Raw genomic sequence first — 25,767 nt, 5'->3', positions numbered from 1 at the left:
AGTTACCTCAAAAATTAAAAATGGAACTGCCTCATGACCCAGTGATTCCGCTTCTGGGATTATATCCAGAGAAACCCAAAACACTAATTCAAAAGAATATAAGCACCCCAATGTTCACTGCAGCATTATTTACAATAGCCAAAATTTGGAAGCAGCCCAAGTGCCCATCAGTAGATGAACCGATAAAAAAAAAATGTGGTACATTTATTCAGCTGTAAAAAAGAAAAAAATCTTACCTTTTGCGAAAGCATGGATAGATCTGGAGAATAATACACTAAGTGAAATAAGCCAGTCAGAAACAGACAAATACCATATAATTTCACTTATATGTGGAATCTAATGAGCAAAATAAACAAAACAGAAACAGATTCATAGATAAAAAGAACAGACTTACAGCTGTCAGAGAGAAGGGGATTGGGGATGCTGGGTGAAAAATGTTAAGGGATTAAGGGAAAAAACCTCACAGCCCTGACTTGTGTGGCTCAGTGGATTGAGGGCCAGCCTGCAGACCAAAAGATTGACAGTTCGATTCCCAGTCAGGGCATATGCCTGGGTTGCAGGCCCAGTCCCCAGTTGGGGGCATGTGAGAGGCAACCAATCCATGTTTCTCTCCCTCCCTTTCTCCCTCCTTTCCCCTCTCTCTAAAAAAACCAAAAAACTCAAAAACAATGGTATAGTGATTACCAGAGGGAAAAAAGCATGGTTAGGGGGGAGTAGAAGAGGGTAAAGGGGGAATAGATGGTGATGAAAGGGGACTTGACTTAGAGTAGTGAACACATAATATTATATACAGATGATTTATTATAGAATTTTACATCTGAAACCTATATAACTTTACTAACCAATGTCCCCCCCAATAAATTCAATTAAAAAATGTGGAAATGTTGAATAAGCATGTAAAAACACTTAAATTAACAGTGAAAAGGGAGGCTATTTTATTCTTAATCATACTGTAATGAAGACTATTTTCAACTCTTCCATAATGATACACACAAATATTTAAATGATTTATGTGCCTCAACTTGACATAATTTCATGATAACTTGATGGCAATTACACTTATATAATATTAGAATATTTTTGTAATAATATTACTTTAGAATAGCAACTTTAATAGTTAGGAAAACATGTTAATGTCCACTATTAAACTGAAGGTAACAGGAATATTAACCATTTTTTTAGAAATCAATGTATAAGTTTAAATATTCCACTATAATATTTATGAACAGGCTTCAAATTAAAATTTATAAAATGCAAACTATCAAGTGTTTCAGTTAGATAATAATTTAGTCTATATTTTGTAGTTTTTCCTGTGTACATATTAATGAACACTATATAGAAAAGATTATTTTCTCCTTTAGTGTGTTTGACTACTACTACCAAAACATCAAAAAATTTTGCTTGAATGCCACACCGTAGCAATCTTATAAAAGCCCTCAATTATCAATCAATATGATATTCGTCAGTGAACACAAGCAATTTGCCTCACCTTCAGGACAGCTATGAATGGTACAAAGTTAGCTCTTTGGAGTCCGTTTTTATAGAGATCTGAAAGAAAAAAATTGGTATTAGCTTTTTACTTAGTCTAAATCATAATGTTAGCTTATATTTTAGCCTGAAAACTAATGCTTTCTACTGATAAAAAAGATAAAGGAGCAAAAGAGGAAAAAAATAACTAAAACTCATTTTTATTCTGGTACTACAGAAAATTCATTATATTCTTAATAAGAGAAAACATTAACAATCACAGAAAGAAAATCAAAGGTCGTTCAATCAAATCAGCTTTAAATGATAATTAAAAGCAATAAAGGAGTTTGAAATATATCACAAATAATAACCTATCACATTGATATATTTAAAAGTATTTAATATCTGAATATGTAAAATTTTACTGGAAAAGGAATCATATCTCTTTTTCTCAACATATAATAAAACTTCTGAGTATACAATTAGAAGTGTGTAATAAGATTAGCCTTTTTACATTAGGCTTTTAAGAAAACCTATCAATAGACAGAACTGTGTGTGTACCTGCATCAAAATTATATAGTTCACGTTAAGGTGAATGACATTAAGACCAATTTGCTTTAAAATAAATTATCTAAAAGTCAAAATTCCACTCTTAAAGGCTGTAAGTTTAATGTAATTATATATCATAAACAGGTAGTATTTATTGCCTTACAGTGATGTTTTATATATATATATATGTCACAGTATATGTTCATACACATACAAACACATATATACATGTATTGCCAAGAGCAAACAAGTGGAAAGAAGCAACAAATTTTAAGCTTTGCATATTTTTTCTTTGAAAATGGAGATGGAATATTTTTTCAAGAGGTTGAAATTTTATTACACACAAAACATTCCATTTAAAGGTTAACTCTAAAGTAATGAGATTTTTTAAATAAAAGTATTTATAAAAATGGGAACTATAAAAAGTTTTCTCAATAATAAAAAACACAAACTAGCGTATGTGTCTCATATTTTTCTTAAAAGTATTGTATTATGGGATCCTTTCTGTATTTCTTTGTTTAGAGAAAATTTGATAACTAAGAAAGACTTCAACTGCCACATTTACTTATGGAAATAAAATATGGTCATTAGGAAACATTTATTCTCTTTAGAAAAATATTCATCATAACATCATTATAGTGAAGAAGTATTTGCATAAGCTCTGGTTAATTAAGGACTAGAGGCTTTAAAGCAGTTACATTTAAAATTTTTACTTAGGGATATTATAAAAGGTAATAATGCTGACCAGGCTGTAAGGATTTCATATTCAAAATGAGATCTTTTCTTTCTTATAAGCAATAACTTGAATAAGCAAAATAAGTTTAAAGTTAGGTATTTTCATAGTCTTCAGTAATTACCAAGTCGCTGGGAAAGAAAAGCACTGCTGTGTGGTAAGAGGTGACAGCCATGATTGCCAGTAAAGGGTAAAAATAGAAAATAAAATAATTTTAAAATCACAATGTTTATAGCACCTTTATTCGTAATAGCTAAAAACTGAAATTTTGTTTGTTATAGCCCAAAACTGGAAGCAATCCAAAAGTCCATCATTAGGTAGATGGATAAACAAACTGTGACATATCTGTATAATGAAACATGACTCAGCAATAAAAAAATTATTCATACACAAAAAGATGAATCTCAAAATAATTATGCAAAGTAAAAGAGGCCAGGCCAAAAAAACATGAGAAAATACTGTGTGATTCCATTTATATAAAACTCTAGACAATAAGTCAACAAATCTATAGAAACAAAAAGCAAATCAGTGGCTACCTGGAAAAGAGGGATGTGGCCCACAGATGGCAGGGAGAGATAAAGAAAGGAATGAGAAAAGTTTGGGGTGTGATGGAAATGTTCATTATATGTATTTTTAATATTATTTATTTTCAGAGAGAGGGGAAAGGAGGGAGGCAGAGAGGGAGAGAAACATCAATGTGGGAGAGAAACATAGATCAGTTGCCTCTCGCACGCCCCCAACTGGGGACCTGGCCTGCAACTCAGGCATGTGACCTGCCTGGGAATCGAACCAGTGAACTTTAAGTTCCCAAGCTGGCATTCAATCTACTAAGCCACACCAGCCAGGGCTGAAATGTTCACTGTGTTGATTGTGGTAATGATTTCACAGGTATATACATATGTCAATATTTTCAAAATTGCATCCTCTAAATATGTGCCATTTACTGGATGTCAGTTATGACTCAGTAAGTCTTTTGAAAATTTACTGGGAAAAAACATACACAACAGTAATGGACATTAAAGAACACAATGTTATAGAATTAAAAGTAAGATATTACACTAATGAAAGTTTATCTATGTTAAAGGTAACCTTTAGACTTACTCAAGGAATTTTTTTATGGACATATATGTTTCTGAGATGTAATGTAACAAGCATGCAACTTTTAGTTGGCTAATGGCAGAGATAGATGTAAAGCCCCACTGGTAATATTCTTTTTTTTTAATCCTCACCTGACGACATGCTTATTTAGAGAGGGGGAAGAAAGGGAAAGAGAGAGAGAAACCTCAGTGTGAGATGAGAAAGAAACATCAACAGGCTGCCTCTGGTACATGTCCTGACTGGAAATGGAACCTGCAGCCTAGGCGTCTGCCCTGACCAGGAATCAAATCTATGACCTTTCAGTCTGTGGGATGATGCCCAACCAAGCTCCACGGGCCAGGGCCCACTTGCAGTACTCTTATTTAAAAGATTTCCACTCATCAGCAGAGGTAAATAAGAATAACAATGCCTTTAAGTCTCTAAGATTTAGTTCTTAAAGGGTTAACTTTTTTAAAAAAAATCAGCCTTTACACTGATATATAATTCAACCTTTATGCCCAGAGAAGTATTTTCTAAACAAAATTCTAAACAAAATTCATCTTTAAAACCTTTAGGACTTTATAGGACACTTAAGTGAAAAGGACTGTACTCATTAAATTGAAGAGTTTTTTGCAATTCAAATAATATGGTGATTATCGATGCAATAGATCCATCTCCTGAAATGTTATTTAGTTAACAAAATTTTTAATATTTGTTGTTTAATATTATTTTTCTTAGACATAAAGATTTATAATATGTTTATATCAGCATTTGTCATTATTTACTATATGCTATTTTAAAATTCAGCATAAGTTCTTGCCTACATTGTTTTAATGCTCTATGAACAGAGCTAAAAGAGCTCTTGGTATATAAGATAGAATAGTGAAATTATGGAATATTCAGTTTTTGAGCTGGGTATAAGGACCTCTACATTCTCCACAATGAATGACTATAATAATACTTACAGATGAAATACATGCAAAGAGGATTTTTTTAATTTAATCTTTATTGTATCTTTTTTCCATTACCATTTAGTCCCCTGATGCTCCCCTCCCCTGAGCAATCACCACATTGTTGTCCATGAGTCCTTTTTCCTTTTTTGCTAAATCACAAGAGGATTTTTAAAGTAATTACAAGGGTCTACAGAAATACTTTGGAAATGATCATGGATATGTAGATATTTTCCTTAAAAATCTAAGTGTCACACCGGTCAGAGTGGCCAACATAAACAAATCAACAAACAAGTGTTGGAGAGGATGCAGAGAAAAGGGAACCCTAGTACACTGTTGGTGGGAATGCAGACTGGTGCGGCCACTGTGGAAAACAGTATGGAATTTCTTCAGAAAACTAAAAATGGAACTGCCTTTTGACCCAGCAATTCCACTGCTGGGATTATACCCTAAGAGCCCTGAAACACCAATCCAAAAGAACCTATGCACCCCAATGTTCATAGCTGCACAATTTACAATAGCCAAGGATTAGAAGCAACCTAAGTGCCCATCAGCAAATGAGTGGATCAAAAAAACTATGGTACATTTACACAATGGAATTCTAGGAAGCAGAGAGAAAGAAGGTGCTTATACCCTTTGCAACAGCATGGATGGAACTGGAGAGCATTATGCTAAGTGAAATAAGCCAGGTGGTGAAGGACAAATACCATATGATCTCACCTTTAACTGGAATATAATCAACAGAAGAAAAAAGCAAACAATATATAACCAGAGACATTGAAGTTAAGAACAATCTAATAATGGGCAGAGGGGAGGGGGGAAGGGACAGTGGGGAGAAGGGTTTTCAGGAGCTACTATAAAGGACACATGGACAAAACCAAGGGGGAGGGTGGAAGCAGGGGAGGGAGGTGGGTTTGGCTAGGGTTGGGTAGAGGGATGGGGAGAAAATGCAGACAACTGTAATTGAACAACAATAAAATAATTTTAAAAAAAATCCAAGTGTCAAAACCATCAGGATGAAATGAATGCTTATTTATATAAATATTTATCAGTTTAGAGTAAGGAAAACATTTCAGACAGGCAAGGAAAAGGAGTTTCCCTATAAATAAACACAAAATAATTATACACTTTCATGAACCAATTTGATTTATCCTTTCAGAGATGGTTCTTTTATAGAAGATATAGACATATAGATGGCCAATAGACGTACAAAAAGATGCTCAATGTCACTAATCCAAATTAAAACCACAATGAGATATCATCTTATACCTGTCAGAATGGCTATCATCAATAAATCAACAAACAGCAAGTGCGGGCAAAGATGTGGAAAAGGGAAACCCTTCTTTTGTTATTGGTAGGAATGCAGACTGGTGCAGCCACTGTGGAAAGCAGTATGGAGATACCTCAAAAAATTAAATGGACCTGCCTTTTGACCCAGCTATCCTACTTCTGGGAATATATCTGAGGGAACCCAAAACACTAATTCAAGAGAACATAAGCACCCTGTGTTCATTGCAGCATTATTTACAATTACCAAAATATGGAAGCAGCCCAAGTGCCCACCAGTAGATGAGTGGATAAAACAACAATGGGATATTTACACAATGGAAAACTACTTGGCTGTAAAAAAGAAGAAAATTTTACTTTGTGACCATATGGATCAACCTGGAGAACATTATGCTGAGTGAAATAAGCCAGTCAGAGAAAAATACCATATGATTTCACTCATATGTGGAATCTAATGAGAAAACTGAACTAACAAGGAAAATGGGGACAGACTCATAGATGGAGAGCCGATGACAGCTGGGAGGGGGGGTTAGGGGGTAGAGGGATGGAGCAAAAAGGAAAAAGGACTCATGGACAAGGACAACAGTGTGGTGATTGCTGGGGGTACAAGGGGACTAAAAGGTAATAAAAAAACACAGTAAAGACTAAATTTTAAACAAACAAACAAACAAATAAATAAATGGTACCTTAAGGCCATTTAAATAGTAATAGCTATTTAGCTTCTTTTTTAAAAAACTAATTGGAGTTCAAACAGTATTTTATTAAATGTGTAAATAATATGTCTAATTAAATGCTCCCACTTGATGGTGTTATAGTTTTATATTCAATTGAATATACATTTATAATTTCCTACTATATGTCTACACTGAAATGAATGATAAAGACAAAAGATAAATAACAATTAAAAGGAGGAACTAAGATATACAGAAATCCTCCTAGATAAAAAATGCTCTGTTGTTGAACTGATCTTAGGCTCAAAATTATTTTCCACAAACCACTGAATACTTGCTTTACCTGCAACTGTAATCCCTGCCAGGCACACTGCAGCACCATTCATTGCCCAGGAGTGCAGGATGCAGGCCCACTGCAGCCATGAGCTGAGGAAGGAAAGGCTGAGCCCAGCTAAAGGATTCTCCGGTGAGGCTGCAGGGACCAGTTGTGCAGGACTCAATTTAAGCTGACATTAATAAATCCATGTTAACATTCATGTTGTCATTTCTATGGTTTATCTTTTTGCATCAACTTATTTTCCATCTATCTTTATTTAAATTATATCTTGATGTTTTTTTAATTTATTCTGATCATCTCTACTTTTTTGTAATGTTTAGTTTATTAACATTTAATATTTAGGTTTGTGGTTTTATTTGTTTTCTTTTTGTTTCTTCTGTTTTGTTTCCTATTCTTCTTTTCCTACCTATTTTGAATGACTTGAATATATTTTAAAATTCCTTTTCAATTTGTCTATTAGCTTTTATTTTAGTTTAGTTGTTCTAAGGATTACAATGAATATCCTTAACTTTTCATCTGCCTAGAATTAATATCATATCACTTTACAAAAAAATGTAGACACCTTATATCCATGTAGGTCCAGCTAGACTCTTCACTTAATGCTATACGTGTCATATGCATCATATCTACATACATAATAATCCCAACAAGAAAATGTTCTAATGTCACATAAAACAATCATTTCTATTTTTTAAAAATTAAGAGAAAACATTAGTTGTTTATATTTATCCTAATATTTACCATTTTTGCTGCTATTCATTTCTTTTTGAAGATTCAGGTGTATATCTGGTATCACTTCCTTTCTACCTAAAGAACTTGTTTTAGAATATCTTATAGTGACTTCTTGTCAAGATGGAGGCATAGGTAGACACACTTTGTCTCCTTGCACAACCATGGAAAGAAGTACAACTAGATCTCAAAAACAAATAAGACCTAGAACCATCAGAAAATCAAGCTGTATAGAAGTTCAAGGGTTTAAAGAAGCCATAATCATCCAGAAGGGTAGTAGGGGCAGAGTCGCAAAGATGGGGCAGAGAGGCAGTGTGGCACCGACAAGCAGCGGCAGCAGAATGGAAAGTCCCACATTCACACGTGGTGGATAAAAATCAGGAGGGATACCCTAGAAGCTAGCAATACCAGCCCCAAGCCATACTACACAGCCCAGGGTTCCAGCTCGGGGAAGATAAACCCCTAAAACCTCTGGCAATAAAAACCAGTGGCGGCAGGGGCAGCGGAAGAAATTGTAAGATTTTTGCTGCTATAAGGGCCTTCGTGGTCTTAGAACCTATACAAACCCCAGGGCATTAGCTGGAGGGAGCCATCACATACAGGAAGTGGGTGAAATGACTGGAAATGGGGTGAGTGCCAGGTGGACCCCTGGAGGCCAGGCAGCAGCATTATCCCCTCTCTGCTCACTCTGCCACAAGTGGAGCCACAGTGAAGCAGGTTGCCTGCCCTGGCCATTACCTATGGCTTCGCCCAACACAATTTATAGGTGCCTTTGCTACATAGGACATACTACAACAGGGAGTAAAAGCACCTCTACCTAATACACAGAAACAAACACAGGGAGGCTGCCAAATTGAGGGGGCAAATAAATGAAAGAACATTTACAAATCAAAGAACAGAACAAAACCCCAGAAAAAGAACTAAACAAAACGAAGATAACCAACCTAACAGATGCAGAGTTCAGAAGACTGGTGATCAGGGTGCTCCAAGAACTCCTGAGTATGGCCAAAAAATAAAGGAAGAAATGAAGGTTACACAAAGTGAAATAAAAAAAATATATGCAGGGAACCAACAGTGAAGGGAAGGAGGCTGGGACTCAAATCGATGATTTGGAACAAAAGGAAGAAATAAACAGTCAACCAGAACAGAAAGAAGAAACAAGAACTCAAAAAAAAAAAAAAAACAACCCAAAAACAAAAACAAAAAACAAACAAGAAGAAGCTTAGGAATCTCTGGGACAACTTTAAGTGAACCAACATCTGAACCATAGGGGTGCCAGAAGGAGAAGAGGAAAAGCAAGAAATTGAAACTTATTTGAAAAAACAGTGAAATAAAACTTCCCTAATTTGGTGAAGGAAATAGACATACAAGTCCCCAAAGTACAGAAAGTCCCAAATAAGTTGGACCCAAAGAGGACCACACCGAGACACATCAGAATTAAAATACCAAAGGTTCAAAATAAAGAGAGAATCTTAAAAGCAACAAGAGAAAAGAGGAGAGTTACCTACAAAGGAGTTACCATAACACTATCAGCTGATTTCTCAAAAGAAACCTTGTAAGCAAGAAAGAACGGGCAAGAAGTATTCAAAGTGATGAAAAGCAGGGACCTACAACCTAGATTACTCTATCCAGCAAAGCTATCATTTAGAATGGAAAGGCAGATAAAATGCTTTCCAGATAAGGCCAAGTTCAAGGAGGTCATCATCACCAAGCCCTTATATGAAATGTTAAAGGGACTTATTTAAGAAAAAGAAGATCAAAACTATGAACATTAAAATAACAACAAACTCACAACTATCAACAACTGAATATATAAAACAAAAACAAAAACTAAGCAAACAACCAGAACAGGAATGGAATCATAGATATAAAGATCATTTGGAGGGTTATCAGCTGGGTGAGTGAATGGGGAGAATAGGGGAAATGGTGCAGAGATTAAGAAGCATAAATGGTAGGTACAAAATAGACAGGGGGATATTAAGAATAGTACAGGAAAGGGAGAAGCCAAAGAACTTACATGCATGACCCATGAACAGGAACTAAGGGGGCAGGAATTGCCGGAGGGAAGAGTGGGTACTGGGTAGAGAGGGGCAAAGGGGGAAAACTGGGACAACTGTAACAGCATAATCAATTAAATATACTTAAAAAAAAGAATATCTTGTAGTGCAGGTGTGAGGTGATGAACTCTTTTAATTTTCTTTGATCTCAGGTCTTTAGTCTGTCTTCAGTCTTGAAGGAAATTTTCATTGGATACAAAATTCTGGGTTGACCATTTTTTCCCCAAAATTTTAAAGATGTTTTTATACTGTCTCTCACCTCCATATTTTCTAAAGGAAGTCATCAAAATCTAATCATTGTTCCCCATTAATTAACAACATGTCATTTTTCTCAGGCTGCTTTTTAGATTTTCTCTTTACCTTGAGTTTTTGGCAATTTTACTACAATGTGCCTAAGCAAGGTTCTCTTGTACTTATTCTGCTTGAAGTTCACTGAGCTTCTTGGATCTGTAAATTTATGTCTTCTCCCAGACTGGAAAATTTCAGTCATTATTTCTTCAGAAGTTTTTCTACCCCATTATCTCTCCTTGCCTTCTGGGATTCCAATTAGAAATATGTGAGGATGCCTGTTACGGTTCTACAAATTGTTAAGGCTCTGTTTCTTTTCTTCTGTCATCTTCTCTCTATTCTTCACATTGGATAATTTCAGGCTCCCTGGCTTCTTGTCCTGTTATCTGCGTTCTGCTACAAAGCTCATCAAGTGAACTTTCATTGAATATATTGCCTTTTTTAGTTCTAGAATTTAAATTTACAGTTTTTTCTTGATTTCTATTTCTCTGCTGAGAATTTCCTATCTTTTCATCCACTGGGAACATATTTTCTTTACCTCATTTCCCCAACAATTATAGTTACAATTGTTTCTTTAAAGTCCTTGTCTGCTAATTCCAACATATGAGTCATTTGGGGTTGGTCTCTGTTGACTGTTTTTTCTCTTGAGGATAGATCATATTTTTCTCATTCTCCACTTAGGTATTATATCCTGGACCTTCTGGATTCTGTTTGATTTCCTGAAGAGTGTTAATATTTCTGTTTTAGCAGGAAATTACCTTGATTGGACTCAAACTACAAACTCAAATCTCAGATCAGTACCCTATCCTTAGTTTGGTGGTTTGTAGTCTACCCTATAAACACATGGGTCAGCGGTCAGTCAGAGATTTGGACAGGGTTTATACACAGAATTTTGGATTATATCAATCTAGTTCTCCCTGGGTTTCACTTCTCATTTGTAAGCAGTAGTGCTTGCCCCAAACTCTGACAGATGAGCCAGATAAATGGAAGTTTTCAACGATAATTTCATACACCTAATGCAGCACTAACCTTACCTGTCCTATAGGTAACAGCCATTTAAAGAACAGGAAATTCTCCATTTTGGACACACTTTCAAATTCTCTTCTAGAATGTGCCTGCCTTTTTCCACTCTCTAGGACTTTCATATGTTATAAATTTTGTCCAAAATTTATTATTGCTGTCTGTAGGAAGGTCATTCAGCTAGGAGCTTACTCACACATACCAGAAGTTTTACATTCTAATGGAGGAATTTAACCCATTTACTATTTCCTGTCACTGACATACCTGATCTTGTTTCATGCTTTCTATTCATACATTTTGCTGTTTCTTCTATTTTCTAACTTTTGCTGTAAGAAATATTTTTCATTGATCTTTTGGGGTTTTTTCCTAGTAATTTAAAAAGTAGTAGGCATGCCCTGACTGGTGTGGCTCAAATGCCTGTCTGTGAACCAAAGGGTCGCCAGTTCAATTTCCAGTCAGGGCACATGCCAGGGTTGCAGGCCAGGTACCCAGTAGGGGGCGCGTTGACAGGCAACCACACATTGATGTTTCTCTCCCTTTCATTCTCCCTCCCTTCCCCCTCTCTAAAAATAAATAAATAAAATCTTTAAAAAAAAAGTTGTAGGCATATCTTAACTTCTAAAATACTTCGATATGTATTTTCCTAGTTACTAGTGGCACAAATGACAACACTGTCAGGATTTGTAAACGCTCTTTCCAAGGGGTACAAAGTTTGCGAACATATAAGCAAGCAGTAACTACAAATATTTATTTACACTTAACTCACTATTCTAATTAGTTTTCTTTCAAGCATTTCTTTTCAATAAGTTCACATTAAGACCTCATGCCTCCATGGGATTTCTTTACTTTTGTTCATCATTTTCTTTTCTTTATATTTCTACATACCAGCAGAACTTCTTAAATTGTTTTCCTACATCATTAATTTCATTTTCTTTAGGTTAAACTCTACACTTTAGTGCTTCTAATACTGATTTCCATTGATTTAATCTCTTTCCTTATCTCATTTAGCTTTCTTTTATTTCATCTGATTTCTTAGTAAAAAGATTTTCAACTTAATCTGCTGCCTTCTCTCAGCTTAGATCTTCTACATCAGAGTCTACATTTTCTTGATTTTTAAAGAATACAAAATGGAAATTTTCTAATACTTCTCCTTCCTACTTATTGTTCCCACATCAGGGTGGTTTTTTTCCATAACCTTGAAAGAGGAGTGGTAGGACTTATCCTGGTGAACCCCTGCTGGTCGAGACATATGGCTTGTCCTTGGCTCCCCTCACTATCCCACAGTTGTTCCTATAATCTGTCTGCACTGTGATTCAATGTTAAAAAGTGATAGTTGGCATCTTTAGCTTGTTCGCCTTGTAGTAAAAAATACCACAGTGTCCCTATGAAACATAAGTCTGACTTTGAACTGATATACATATATTTGATATCATATTAAGATACTATCTACCAGTTTTTGTTTTATGATGTGATTCCATCAAGAAAGATGTTGAATTATGCCACATGCTCCTTCAGTTTTTATGTTGAACATCACTGAATTTTTTTTCCCTAGAAGTATTAATATGGTAAATGATATAGGGTATGGCAAAACTGGGTTTATAGTTATTCATATGGAAAACAATAATTAATAAATAATAATACAAGAATAAACTCTGTGTTTCATGTACTCAGAAACTGTAAACCTATTTTGCCCCACCCTGTACTAGTCTGTGTGTGTATGTGTGTGTGTGTGGATAACTGTTAGCCAACTTTCCGGTGAAATCCAGTCTTTTATTTACTATGGATATGCTGGTTTAAGAAAGGATCACATAGTATTGTCGCCTGATAATCTACGTGATACAGGATAATTCTTGGACACTCTAATGCTATCTGTAGCATTGTAATTATAATAAATAGTATATTTAAAACAAGAAAGTCCAGATTGCACTGTTCTCACAATTCTTCTAGAAAAGTCAATAGGAGACTTTTTTCTTTTTAGCACTTTGCATTTTACTGTCAAAGAAGCATAGTCATTTCAACTTATATGTTTCATTTTCCCATAAAAATGTGTTATTTTTGATTGAATAAGCTCTTAAATTTAATTAATTTCAATTTTTCATTAATTTAATCTACTAGTTTGTTATTAATTTACTGTTAGGATCTCCGTAAACTTAAATGGTATACTATTTTTCCTATTAGAATATCATGAGATTAACAAATCTTGTTTTAGAACCTAAGAATATATGAAGAATATATACATATACTTTTTTTTTTGCTAATCATATGTATATGAGTTTTTAATTGTGGATTTTTATTTCTGGCTCTTCTAATGACCTGACAATATAATCTTTCAAAAGTAAAAATAGGTCTGTGCATACACCATATAAAGTATTTACATAAATGACATAATTGCTAAATAAATCATTTACTTGAGGTTTTATAAAAACAATAAGAAGTTGAATACAAACTATCTCTAGATATATTTCATCTGAAAAATTTCCAGCAATTTCCCACTCCTATGGATCTGATACAAGAACCTTTCTAATTCAAGTTAAAGGGCCTTAAGCAGATTATCCTAGAAAATGTAAAATAGGATCACTACAAATGTTGTGGTAGAGAGGTTAAGATATACTAACCATATTTTGAGTTTGCAAGAAAGTAAGAAAATCCTTAGAGCCCACCAAACAAAGCTAGAAACTAGAGGAGTAATCATGAACTGACCCTGGTTTGGGGTTTTAACAAACATGGTGTACACAGGACGAGGATGGACCCAAGCAAGGCAGGAATCGGAATTTAGGACTAGAAAAGACAGGGACATACAGGCAGTCACTCTTTGGTGCCTTATTCCCTTCACCCTCTCAAGTAGTGCTTCCCTTTCTTCTCTTCTACGGGACTCTCCAAGGCCAGTCACCACCACACCTATTTTCTCTTCTATGTTTCTAAATTCTGATGCTGCTTTTACTTGCTTGTCGATTTTTGTCTATTAAAATTATGTGTTACTAAATGTTTCTAATCATTTTCTATTAATATTAATAATTTATTTGTTTATAATTTGACAAGTTATTAGCAGATAAAAGATTAGGGTGCTTGTAACCCCCATCAACAATAACCCCCATTCTTCTCCATGAAATTGATACAAGAACATCAGAAATGGAGGGAATGAGATGAATGAATTGTTAAAAATTTAAACAGAGATGCTAAAGGATTAGTGGAGGAAGAAAAAAATGCATGCACTTCTGTTACTGAAACCAATGGGGGGGTGGTTCCTACTGCTTGCCACCTACTAGGCAAGTCCCCAAAGACAAAATACGGTTGAAAAGAAAGGAATCTTTTATTTAATGGCAAGTTTCTATCTCAAATATCTGGCTAACAGTAAGGAGAAAGGAAAAGTCAGAGTATGACATCAAAAGTAGCTATTTAAATATTTGTCATTACAACTACTACATAGGTTCAAGAAATGAAAATAACACAAGAACAAAAATCTGTTCACAGGGCTATTATCACCAAGGTCTTTGGAAATAATGGCAAGTTTCTGCCTCAAAGCCCGTTCCCTCTAAGACACCCAAAGAAAAATCACCCTGTCACCCTCTGTCATCTTGGTTCAAGGTTGCACTAGGAACCTCTTTTCCCACCCAAAAGTATCATAAATGTAGGTAGCTTAGCTGCTCCCCAGTCACTGTCCAGCTTCAAGCATCTTTCAGAGTCTGTGCCCCCAAGCCTCTGCTCACAGGCCTGCACTGGCCACCGCTGCTGGCAGGCCCACTGGCAACCACTGACACAGCCCCCCACAGGGGGCAGGGAAAGAACCAACTGACTTTTTGCTTTCTTCACTCTCCCTTTCAAAAGTCCTCTCCCAGAATCCCATGCATGCCAGAAAGCCAGTGGCAGTGTCCAGCTTTCCAACTAATGAGGGCCAGTGTTGGCCACATTTGCCTTTGCTCCTCTTGCAGCAGCCATGTTTAGCAAGGGAGTCACCCATGTGCAGCTCAAACCCCTCACCCATTGCAGGGGTGGGGGGAGTTGTCCGCCATTACATTCCACCCTGGTCAATATCTTCTGGACCTCTAACCTGCAATCTTTTCTGTCTTTATTGAACGACAGGCACCACCACCTACCCAGATGTACAAGCCAGAAATTTAGAAACTGTCCTTTTCCATTTCAATACCCAACCTAGATGGAAGTGGCAGGGTACTCGGGATCAATAATGGGTTAATATTAGCAGTGCCAAAGCTAAGTGCCACCACGCAGCAAGCGCTGTGCAACCTGCAGCATCTGCATCCTGACTCCAGACCATCACTGATGGCCGCTGCATATGATTTCACAACTACCGGCCCTTCCTGTGCAGGCTGCTTTGGTCTGTGGGCATCCTGCTCCACGTCTCTGTGCTGCTGGGCACTGCCCTGTCAGCCCTGCTGCAGCCCACATGCCCATCCACCCCGGCGCCCCAATCCTCTGCCTTCGCTGACAGGCTAGGGACCCTGCTGCAGTTCATCCTGGCTTTTGTGACTGACATGTGTGGCAGGTGCATGGTTACGTGGGGCTGGGCTGCTCTGCAGGATGCTGCTCCTTCTGAACCAGACCACATGGGTTGGGCTCCAAGCCAGCACTCTAACAACATGGGCCCCGCCACAACCTGCAGGTAGTCCTGGGGCCCCAGTGGACTCTTGTCTGGCTCTGGCCCTTCCTAACCTCCCAGTTGCCTGGGGACAGAATCACCTTCCAACACACAGCTGATGTGGGACTCATGGCTTCCTGACTCCAGGAAGAACCAGAGCTGTACAGGGAGGGGAAGCAGAAAAGGGGGCTCATAACTCATTTCAGTCCCAACCCTAGCCTCAGGAAGAGGCTGGGTGATAATATCTGCTTTCGACAACTCCAGCCCCATCCTTGGCCTTGCTTCCAAAAAGCATGGACTCCTAGTACCTAGAGCTTGGGCACTGCAACTCTGACTCTATCAGTGACCCACGAGTACTCAGCCAGCCTAGATGCCCCTTTGCCAGGTTAATAAAAATGCTCATTTGGTTCTTGGCCTCCTCCATCTTTGTGGGTTTCTGGTCCCTCACTATTGTCCGGGCTGCTGTGTCCAAGTTCTTCTGATCGTCATGTCCAGGAACCACAAAATGTCTGAACACATGAGAGGACAGGGCTCTGCCTCCTGTGGCCTTGGTGGGGTTGGAGTGGAGGACCAGCAGCCAAGGCAGCATGCAGTAACTCAGGGCATGAGAATCTAACATTCTTTCCCAGCTTCAGTGCTTTCTAGTTAGAAGCATTGCCACAATTTCCTCGAACCTCTCTCCAGCTAACCCGGTACACTGGGCAGCACTTAAGTAGGTAAAAAAAGCAAAGCTCTGAGAGTTGATATGATAAGATCATTAGGTAGCAGATGGAGGAGTCAGGATTTGAACCAAGATCTTTGTGTTTTCTCCTTCATCCTTGCACAGCTAGGGAGGACAGTGGAACAATCAAGGCAGAGGGATCAGGTGCGGTGTTCAAGGATCTATGATGAGTGGTGCTATACTCCTCCTCTGTGGGCTCTAGGAGCTTCTTATTAAAACATTTTTATTTAAATATAGTAGCTAGAGTTAAATGTGGCAGGTTTAACACATGCATTTATCTTTGTTTCCTCTTAAAATCTAAAGTTATAGTAAAGGAATAAAAAAGATACAAATTTACCAAAAGAAAAAAAATAGGGAGACAGCAGTAAACCAAACAGCCTGGCATTTTGAAAGATGGAAAGTAAATGGAGGCTCATTTACTCTCTTAGCAGAGAAGCAGAAATTCAAAGTCAGTGTTCCCAGAAGGAGGTCCAAGAGACAGCTAAATGGTGCCCCAGAACCCTGGAGAGGCTCAGGAATTTCACCAGCACCGTGGAGGGTAAGGTTTGGGGCTAAAACTAGGGACTAATTCAAAGTCTATGAGGAGCAGATAGGTTGCCCCTTCCCCCAGGACCATCCCTTACAGCCAAGCAGCCACCCCTCTGGGGTGGAGGTGGGGCTATTCCAAAAACACATGGGTCTCAGGGGCACTGGAAAGAGTAGGGGTGGGGGCTGGACCAAAAACAGGGTTAAGTGAAAGTCTATAGATGGTGCTTGGGTGGGGGTCCTCCAGTGACATGGCAGGTTTGTCCTGCAGTGACCCTTAGAGAAGCCCATCCTACTGGCAGGCTCTGCCCATGCCAACAGGTTTGAGCTGCTACGATTTTTTTCCCCAAATGGCATGCTCTATTACTATTTTTTAGGAACTGCATTAGGAACTTGGTGTGCCTGGTACTTTGTGCTGTACATAAGCATTGGCAGACTGCCTGTTTCCTCCTCTACTTTACCCCTCACCCTCCAGAATATCTTGGTATTTTTTATTAAATAGGAGAAGAAAGAAAACATTTATAAAATAAAGAGAAACAACACCCTCCCACCCTCACTTAGGAAATAGATACCAATTCCATTGATGTCTCTGCTGTGTCCATCCCTGGTAGAGGAAACACTGTTGTCTTAATCATTCCCTGGTTCTACTTGGTAATTTTATTACATGTTTGTATTGGTTTTGCATGTTTTTGAATTTTATATAAATGGAATCATACCACCTTTCTGCTTCTGTGACTTGCTTTTTCACTCAATATTATGTTTCTGAGATTTACCCAAATGAATATGTGCAGCTACATGGTGATCCTTTGAATATACCACAATTTATATTTTCTATTTTATCCCACTGGTTATTTTATCTACTGCTGTGTTTAATCACCTAAGGTCTATTCTTGGTCCTTACTCTTCCATATAAATGTTAGAATCAGCTTGTCAAGTTCTACCAGTTAAAAACCCCTTTGAGATTATGAGTGGAACTCTCTGAATCTATAGCTCAGATTTGGGGAAAATCAACATCTACATGAAATTGAATTTTCCAGTTCATGAACATGGTGTGTTTCACCATTTCATCTTTTCAATAAAGTTATATTTTTTTTTCTCATAGAAAAATCCAAGCTATAATCAGGTGTCATCCATTTACACTGTCATCACTCTATAGCACAGTTTCTCAGCCTCAGCATTACTGACATTTTTGGCTAGATAATTCTTTGTTTTGGGGAATTATCTAGCCACACATTATAGGATGTTTTGGCAGAATTCCTGACTTCTACCTACTGGATGCCAGTAGCAGCACCCACTCCCTTGCACCACCTAGGTATAACAATGAGAATGTCTCAAACATTGTCAAATATCCCCCGTGGGCAAAAGAAGCACCCAATTGAGAATCACTGCCTTATACCAAGCTATCGTCATTTCTTGTCCAGTGTACTGCAATAGCCACCTAATATGTCTCCCTAAACCCACCAATCACTGCACCCCATCCCATAGCCCGTCTCTACACTACAACCAGAGTGGTATTTCCAACTGCAATATTGTCAGTCCCTGCTTAAAGCATTTCAATGGCTTCTCGTTCCTCTTAGAATAAAATTCAAAATGCTTATGAGTGCTTCACATGGCCTGGCTCGCACTTCTCCAGACACATCTTGTACCCCACTGCATCCTCCTTCTGCTCCTTCCCTCCACTCCAGCCACACTGGCTACATTTCAATTTCTCAATGAACTATTCTCTCTTCAGCCACTGGGCTTTGCCTCGACCCTCTGCCGGGAAGTTTCTTCCCCAGCCTCTTGTAGCATTCCTAGAATAAGGAAGTGTGATTTTAGAATAATAACCACCTATCTGGACTCCAGATTACAATCTGTGACCTAAAAAAAGTTTAATGCATTATGATGGTTGAAAAAGGGGACACTCTTTATCTGTGACAGCATAGATAAAGATTAGAGATGACCAACAAGGTGAAAAGATAAAGAATAAAAAGTTAATAGAGTCACAAACCTAAGTTCTAGCTCCTGTTCTGCTACTCACTATCCACGGAATTTGTTTTTTATTTATATACAATTTTGGGGGGGGGTGTACAATTGTATCAGTTTAACTTATGCAACCACCACCACAACCAGACACAAAACAGTTTCATCACCCCCAAAGATTCTCCTGTATTGCCCCTTTGAAGTCAAACACCTCCCCGCTGATCCATTCTGTAACCTGTAGTTTTGCCTTTTCCTACATCTATACTTAATCTCTGAGTTTTATTTCTATACCCATAAAATTATTTCTAATTATGTAAACATATATTATCTGTGTATATAGATATGGTATCTTCTTTATGTATTATTTAAAATTATATTCATATATGTATTTATTTTAAAGATATGCCATCTTTACATTAAAATGTTCAGTTTTTTATGATGATCATTTGTCTGCTGTGGCTAAAAATCCTGATGTATGACAAGTGTCTCTTCTATGGCTTATATTTAGAAAAGGCTTTCTTTAAGTTTGTGGCTAATGACCAATTTTTACAATTCTGCATCTTTGAATTTCACCCTTCTCCATAAGGGTGGCTCCACCTTGGACTTCTCCATGCTAAGTTGTTGGTAGGCCTGTAATTCTGTTCACTCCTACAAAGCTCTGAGCTCCATAGTGGCCCTTAACCTCTCCTTGTGGTTGTCGATCTTCATTTTACCACACTGCAGAAGGCTGAGAACCAACTTTTCATTTCAGTTTTCAACAGTCATTGCTAAAGGAGGAGGGGGGTGGTCCAAGTTTGTTCTAGTACCTTGCTATTTATGAACATAGCTTGTCACTGAGTGTCTGAAACAGGGCTGTCAAACTCATTTTCACCAGGGGCCACATCAGCCTCGCGGTTGCCTTCAAAGGGCCAAATTTAATTTTAGGACTGTATAAACGTAACTACTCTTTAACTAGGGCCGAGGAGCACGGCATTGACACAGGGTAGAAACAAGGTGCCGGGCCAGATAAAACAAGCTAGAGGGTCGGATTTGGCCTGCGGGCCTTGTGTTTGCCACCTGTGCTCTAAAGGCAATACTGATGATACTGTTAGGTAAACAAGTCAGCTAGAGTAGAGTCAAGCCTCACTCCCACCTAGATAGATGAAGCTCACTGCCTTGGCTCATAGGGTTGCTACACCAGTAAATCACAAGAATTCTATACATAGCCTTATATAAATTTTAACAAGTGCACCTGGCAAAATCATTCATAATTCTCTTATAGTAAAACAAATCAGATATAACTACAGTTATTTGACTAACTGGATCTAAAAGTATTAATTAATTAATTAAGATCTCCCTAAAACTAAATGACATCTCCCTATACTACAGGGGTCTCAACTTGATCCTGCTTTATTTACACATTTTAATTAATGAATGACTAAAGATATAGAAGTATGATTACCAAGATTATAAATGTCATAGCAGAAATAGCTAAAAATTATTTGTTTAAAATCATATTTCAAAAAGATATCAATATAAATCAATTCAATGGAACAAGGTGGACAAACAAATACGCTGAAATGTTAATAGGAAGAAAAATCAACTACACAAAGAATGGGAGAGACTTAGTTTCACAGCAGTTCAAATGGTAAAACATGGGTGAATTAGAAGATTACATATTCAGTATGTCATCAATGTGACATGCTTATTTAAAACAAAACAACAGACTTTTATGCTGCTCTTTTCAGTTTCATGAATAAACTCCGTATTACCAATTCTAATGGTCAATTCTCTACCTCAATGTCAGCTCCTAGCAGCATGTTAACAAAGGTGATCACAGTCCTTTCTGTACCACTTTCCCTTTCCTGGCTTCACATTCTCTTGATTCTCCTCCTACCTCACTGTCTTTCCCAGCTTCCTTTAGGTGTCTCCCAAATTTCTATTTCCAGTCCAAATCTTTCCATTGAAATCCAAACACTTATATGCATCTGCCTCGCCATTATAGAAACCCCTACTTTCACCTCCCAACCCAAGACTGCTTCTCCTGTAGACTTCACCATCTCTACCCTTCCAACTGCTCAGGCCAAAGCCTTCAGTCACATCCCTCCACACCCCTCCCCCCATACCCTACATTTATTCCATCAGTAAATCCTTTTGGCTCTGCCTACAAAATATATCCATAATCTGACCACTCTCACCACATTCACTGCTCCATCGCTCTGCTCAGGGAGGCTGCAATCATCTCCTAAGTGGTCTCCTTACTTCCAAACTTGAAACCTCATCCCCACAGTCTATTCTCAATACTGTAGCAAGAGAGATCCTTTGAAAATATGCATTTATTCAACATTCATTCTAAGACTATTTACTGAAATCCATCTTGTGAAATCCACTGTTGTAGGTGCTTACAGTATATCTGAGAATAGAAGAAATAAAACTCACTGCCCTCACAGAGCTTTTGCATCCTGGAAAGTGACAAAAAAGAAACTATAAATATAATAAATAAATAAATTATATGCTGGGTATCTGTAAGTGCCACAGGGGGAAAAAAATAGAGCAGGTAAGGAAAGCAGTACCTAAAAACAGGGAAGGGTTATAGATTCAAATAGGGGGATAGGTCAAGGCTTCATCGGCAAAGTAACTTTTCAGGAAAGACCTGACGGAAGTAAGGACTCAGTCTTGCAGATATCTAGTGGAAGACCATGCCAGGCAAAAGATGTTAACAATAAGAATGCTTAAAATATTATTTTTGATCGACCGTCAGCTGACCATATTATGACCTGAATAATATAAGATTTTAAACTTATTTTTTTGTAAATATTACTTGTATTTTACTTTTTTTATTGTATTTTCCATTACAGTTAATCCCCCTTATACCTCCCTCCCCCAGCAATCACCACACTGTTGTCCATGTCCATGAGTCCTTTTTCCATTTTGCTCAGTCCTTCCATCCCCTAACCTCCCCCAACCACTAGCTGTCATCCTGCTCTCCATCTATGAGTCTGACCCCATTTTCCTTGTTAGTTCAGTTTGTTCATTAGATACCACATATGAATGAGATCATATGGTATTGTCTTCCTCTGACTGGCTTAATTCACTTAGCTTAATGTTCTCCAGGTACATCAACACTCTCACAAAGGGTAAAATTTTCTTCTTTTTTACAGTCAAGTGGTACTTTATTGTGTAAATACCATAGTTGCTTTATTCACTCATCTACTGATGGACACTTGGGCTGCTTCTATACCTTTGCAATTGTAAATAACACTGCAATGAACACAGGGGTGATTATGTTCTTTAGAATTAATATTTTGGGTTTCTTCAGATATATCCCCAGAAGTGGGATAGCTGGGTCAAAAGGCAGATCCATTTTTAATTTTTTGAGGTATCTCCATACTGCTCCCCACAGTGGCTGCACCAGTCAGTCTGCATTCCCACCAATGGTGCAAAAGGGATTTCCTTTCTCTACATCCTCGCCTTGTTGATTTATTGATGATAGCCATTCTGACAGGTGTAAGATGGTATCTCATTGTGGTTTTAACTTGCATTTCTTTGATGATTAGTGATGTTGAACATGTTTTCATAGGTCTCTTGACCTTCTATATGTCCTCTTTGGAGAAGTGTCTACTCAGGTCCTTTGCCCATTTTTTTAATTGGATTGTTTGTTTTTTTCTGGTGTTGAGTTTTATAACTTCTTTATAAATTTAGATATTAACTCCCTGTCAGATGTCTTGAAAAATATGTTCTCCCATTCTGTGGGATGTCTTTTTATTGTGTTGATGGCTTCTGTTGCTGTGCAAAAAGTTTTTAGTTTGATGTAGTCCCAGTTGTTTATTTTTGATTTTATCTCCCTTGTCTGAGAATATATATCAGAAAAAATATTCCTACAAGCAATGTCCGAGATTTTACTGCCTGTGTTTTCTTCTAGGATTTTTATGGTTTTGGGTCTAACATTTAAGTGTTTCATCCACTTTGAATTTATTCTTGTGTGTTGTGTAAGAAGGTGGTCTAGTTTCATTTTTCTGTACATATCTGACCAATTTTCCCAACAGCATTTATTGAATAAACTATCTTTAGCCTATTGTATGTATTTGCTTCCTCTGTCAAATATTCATTGACTATAAAAGTGCGGGTTTATTTCTGGGCTCTCTATTCTGTACCACTGATCTATGTGCCTATTTTTATGTCAGTACCATGCTGTTTTGATTACTATGGCTTTCTAGTACCGTTTCACATTAGTAGTGTGATTCTTCCAACTTTGTTCTTCTCAAGATCACTGTTGCTGTTTGGGGTCTTTTGTGGTTCCATATAAAGTTTTGAAATATTTGGTCTAGATCTGTGAAATACATCATTGGTATCTCAAGGAAGATTTTAAACTTGTTTTTTTTTGTAAATATTACTTGTATTTTACTTCTTAAATAATTTCCTAATAAAACCACAAGTGCCTTTTAAAAATAGTTAATGAAGTATTAGAAACTACTTATACAAGTGAGCTTTAAGCCTTTTTTCTAAAATGTAATTAGGAATTTTGCCTTCCATTTCATTGAGTTTCTTTCATGGCTCATAAAAAGCAGTTAGGAAGGCTGCATTTTTTGCTATACACGTAGGACATAACTAATACTCAGAAAAAGAACAAGTGCATCAAACACAGCAGATAACCTGGATCTAGCTTGCTAGGAATATAAACATTTTTCACATACAAATATTGACTGGTTTTTCAGATTAAGTCAATTATAAAACTAATGGTAAGCAAAGTCATCAGATTTATTAACACAATAAAATAAGTACAAAGTTAAGGTTTTTAAAAGTTTGTTAGTCCCCACCTAATTGGATGAAATTAGCACAATGGTTTGTTTTTACCTTCCGGTGGCCTGTTGGATGTTGCCACAACGACGACCCCATTTTTGAACAGATTTTCAAAAAGCTGTTTCAGAATCATGGCATCAGCAATGTCAGTGACCTATGGACAACAACACATTTGTTTTATTTTAATTTCACTTCTGTTCTAACAAATTTGCTAATGGCTCTTTTTTTTTTTTTAAGAATGAAAGTGAATTCCAAGAGAAAAATTCTAATTATCATCATGAACAAAAGAGCAGATAATTAAAAGCATGAAGAACTGTATAGTAGTTTTTTAAACTTTACTCTGCTTTTTTGCAAGCCTATCATTTCTACACAAATTATCGAATGGTTCTTTATTAACTTCTTTTATAAACTACAGGTGGAAAATATACATAATTGTCCTAAACATTTATGAAGTCTAATTAATTAGAACATGACCAACTCCCTCCTCCTACTCCCATCATAGCCTACCTCCTCAAAAAAAAAAAAAAAAAAAAAAAAAAGAGCGAGAAAATACACAGACTGTAAGAGATTTCTAAAACCTTTCTGGTAAAGGTCTCTCACAAGGTGACTTTAAATGGTCATGGAACTTTAGAAATAAGGACAAGTAGCCAGTGAGACATAATCAGCTGCTGTTGAAAATAGAATGATATGACATAGATACTATTGTGCAATTGTTGCACAAAACAATTCAACAGATGGCCCATCACAGAAATAAGCAATTTCATTGTTCTTTTTAAGTGCCTTCTATTACTGTCCATGAATAATTAAAAGGCACTGCAGTCACTTCCAGCACAGCCAGCCTCTCCTAACCTTTGTAAACACAAATATTCCTTCTACAAAAAAATAAAAATAAATAAAAAATAACAACTTACAAGAATGGTTAACACAGTACTTTTAAAAAACAACTTCCAGCCCTGGCCTGGATAGCTCGGTTGGTTAGAGCATCAGATACTACCCCAAGGTTGCAGGTTTGATCCAGGTCAGGGCACTTACAAGAATCAACCAATGAATGCACAAATAACCAGAACAACTCTCTCTTTCTCTCTCTCACTCCCTCCCTCTCTCCCTCTCTCTCTAAAATCAATAAACAAAAATTTTTAAAAATCTTTTGACAAAATGAGAAATGCAGATTAAACCATTTAAGTACAGAGATATATAACTATTGATCTTTTCTAAAATTATTTTTTAAATGCACAATTAACAAATAACCTTAATAATGACTTTTTAAAAATCACAAAGAAATACAGAAATTAAGGAGGGAAGTAAGTTGACTTCAAAAATAAATGTACAGTGAAGATTGAATTAATCATCATACCCTCCCTTATGAATATAACATGGGTTTTAGATACTCTCAACGTAGAAATGTTTTGATCTTTCTTTAATAACACATTTTAGATTTCAGTAATCTCAATATATAACACATTTTAGATAATCTCAATATATTCATAAAATGTTACACTATATCACATTGTTATTTTTAAATCAAGTCAGAGTACATAGAAACTAGTGGAATTCTTTCAAATTAGATCAAAACACTAAGTTACCAACTAACTGGTTCTAACACGACTAACAACAACAAAGTGGATTGGACAGGTCTCAGTTACTTTCTCTTTACAGCCGATACCTAACTCAAAAGTTTAATTATTTCCTTCCCATTTGAATAAAACAAAACACGACCAGGATATGGGAATATGCAGATCGTTTTTTCTGTCTCAAGCTATAACTTTAAAACATAAACTAAAAACCTACTGAAGGTTCTTATATTAAAAAGACTTCAGGAACTTACAAAGTAGTTATTAAAATGAAAAGGAAACTGGTACTGATATTAATTAATTTGGAGCTTAGGATCACTGTCAAATTTTGCTTCCGCAAAAAAACACTCACAGAGAAGGCCCTTTCAAATGCCTAAACACCAGTGGAATTTCTGATGAGAGGACAGAACAAGCTTGCAAATTTTAGAAGCAACTGCACTTTTAAATTGG

The 25,767-nt window shown here is 36.8% G+C and overlaps 1 protein-coding gene and 1 pseudogene across 1 annotated transcript in view; one reads left to right on the top strand and one right to left on the bottom strand.

The window, feature by feature from the left end:
• The window catches only part of AFG1L (AFG1 like ATPase), a 206,212-nt gene that overhangs the window by 110,260 nt on the left and 70,185 nt on the right, over positions 1 to 25,767 (bottom strand). Inside the window, exons 6-7 of the mRNA XM_024551786.4 lie at positions 23,801 to 23,900; positions 1,490 to 1,548 (exon numbers count right to left, since the gene is read on the bottom strand). Of these exons, the coding sequence (XP_024407554.2) occupies positions 1,490 to 1,548; positions 23,801 to 23,900 (159 nt within the window). The remainder of the gene's footprint in view (positions 1 to 1,489; positions 1,549 to 23,800; positions 23,901 to 25,767) is intronic.
• Positions 8,415 to 15,958, top strand: LOC112297181 (probable palmitoyltransferase ZDHHC24 pseudogene; annotated as a pseudogene).

The sequence above is a fragment of the Desmodus rotundus genome, chromosome 11 (genome assembly GCF_022682495.2).
Source record: "Desmodus rotundus isolate HL8 chromosome 11, HLdesRot8A.1, whole genome shotgun sequence".
Lineage (NCBI taxonomy): Eukaryota > Metazoa > Chordata > Mammalia > Chiroptera > Phyllostomidae > Desmodus > Desmodus rotundus.
This window is presented reverse-complemented; position numbering and strand designations above follow the sequence as displayed.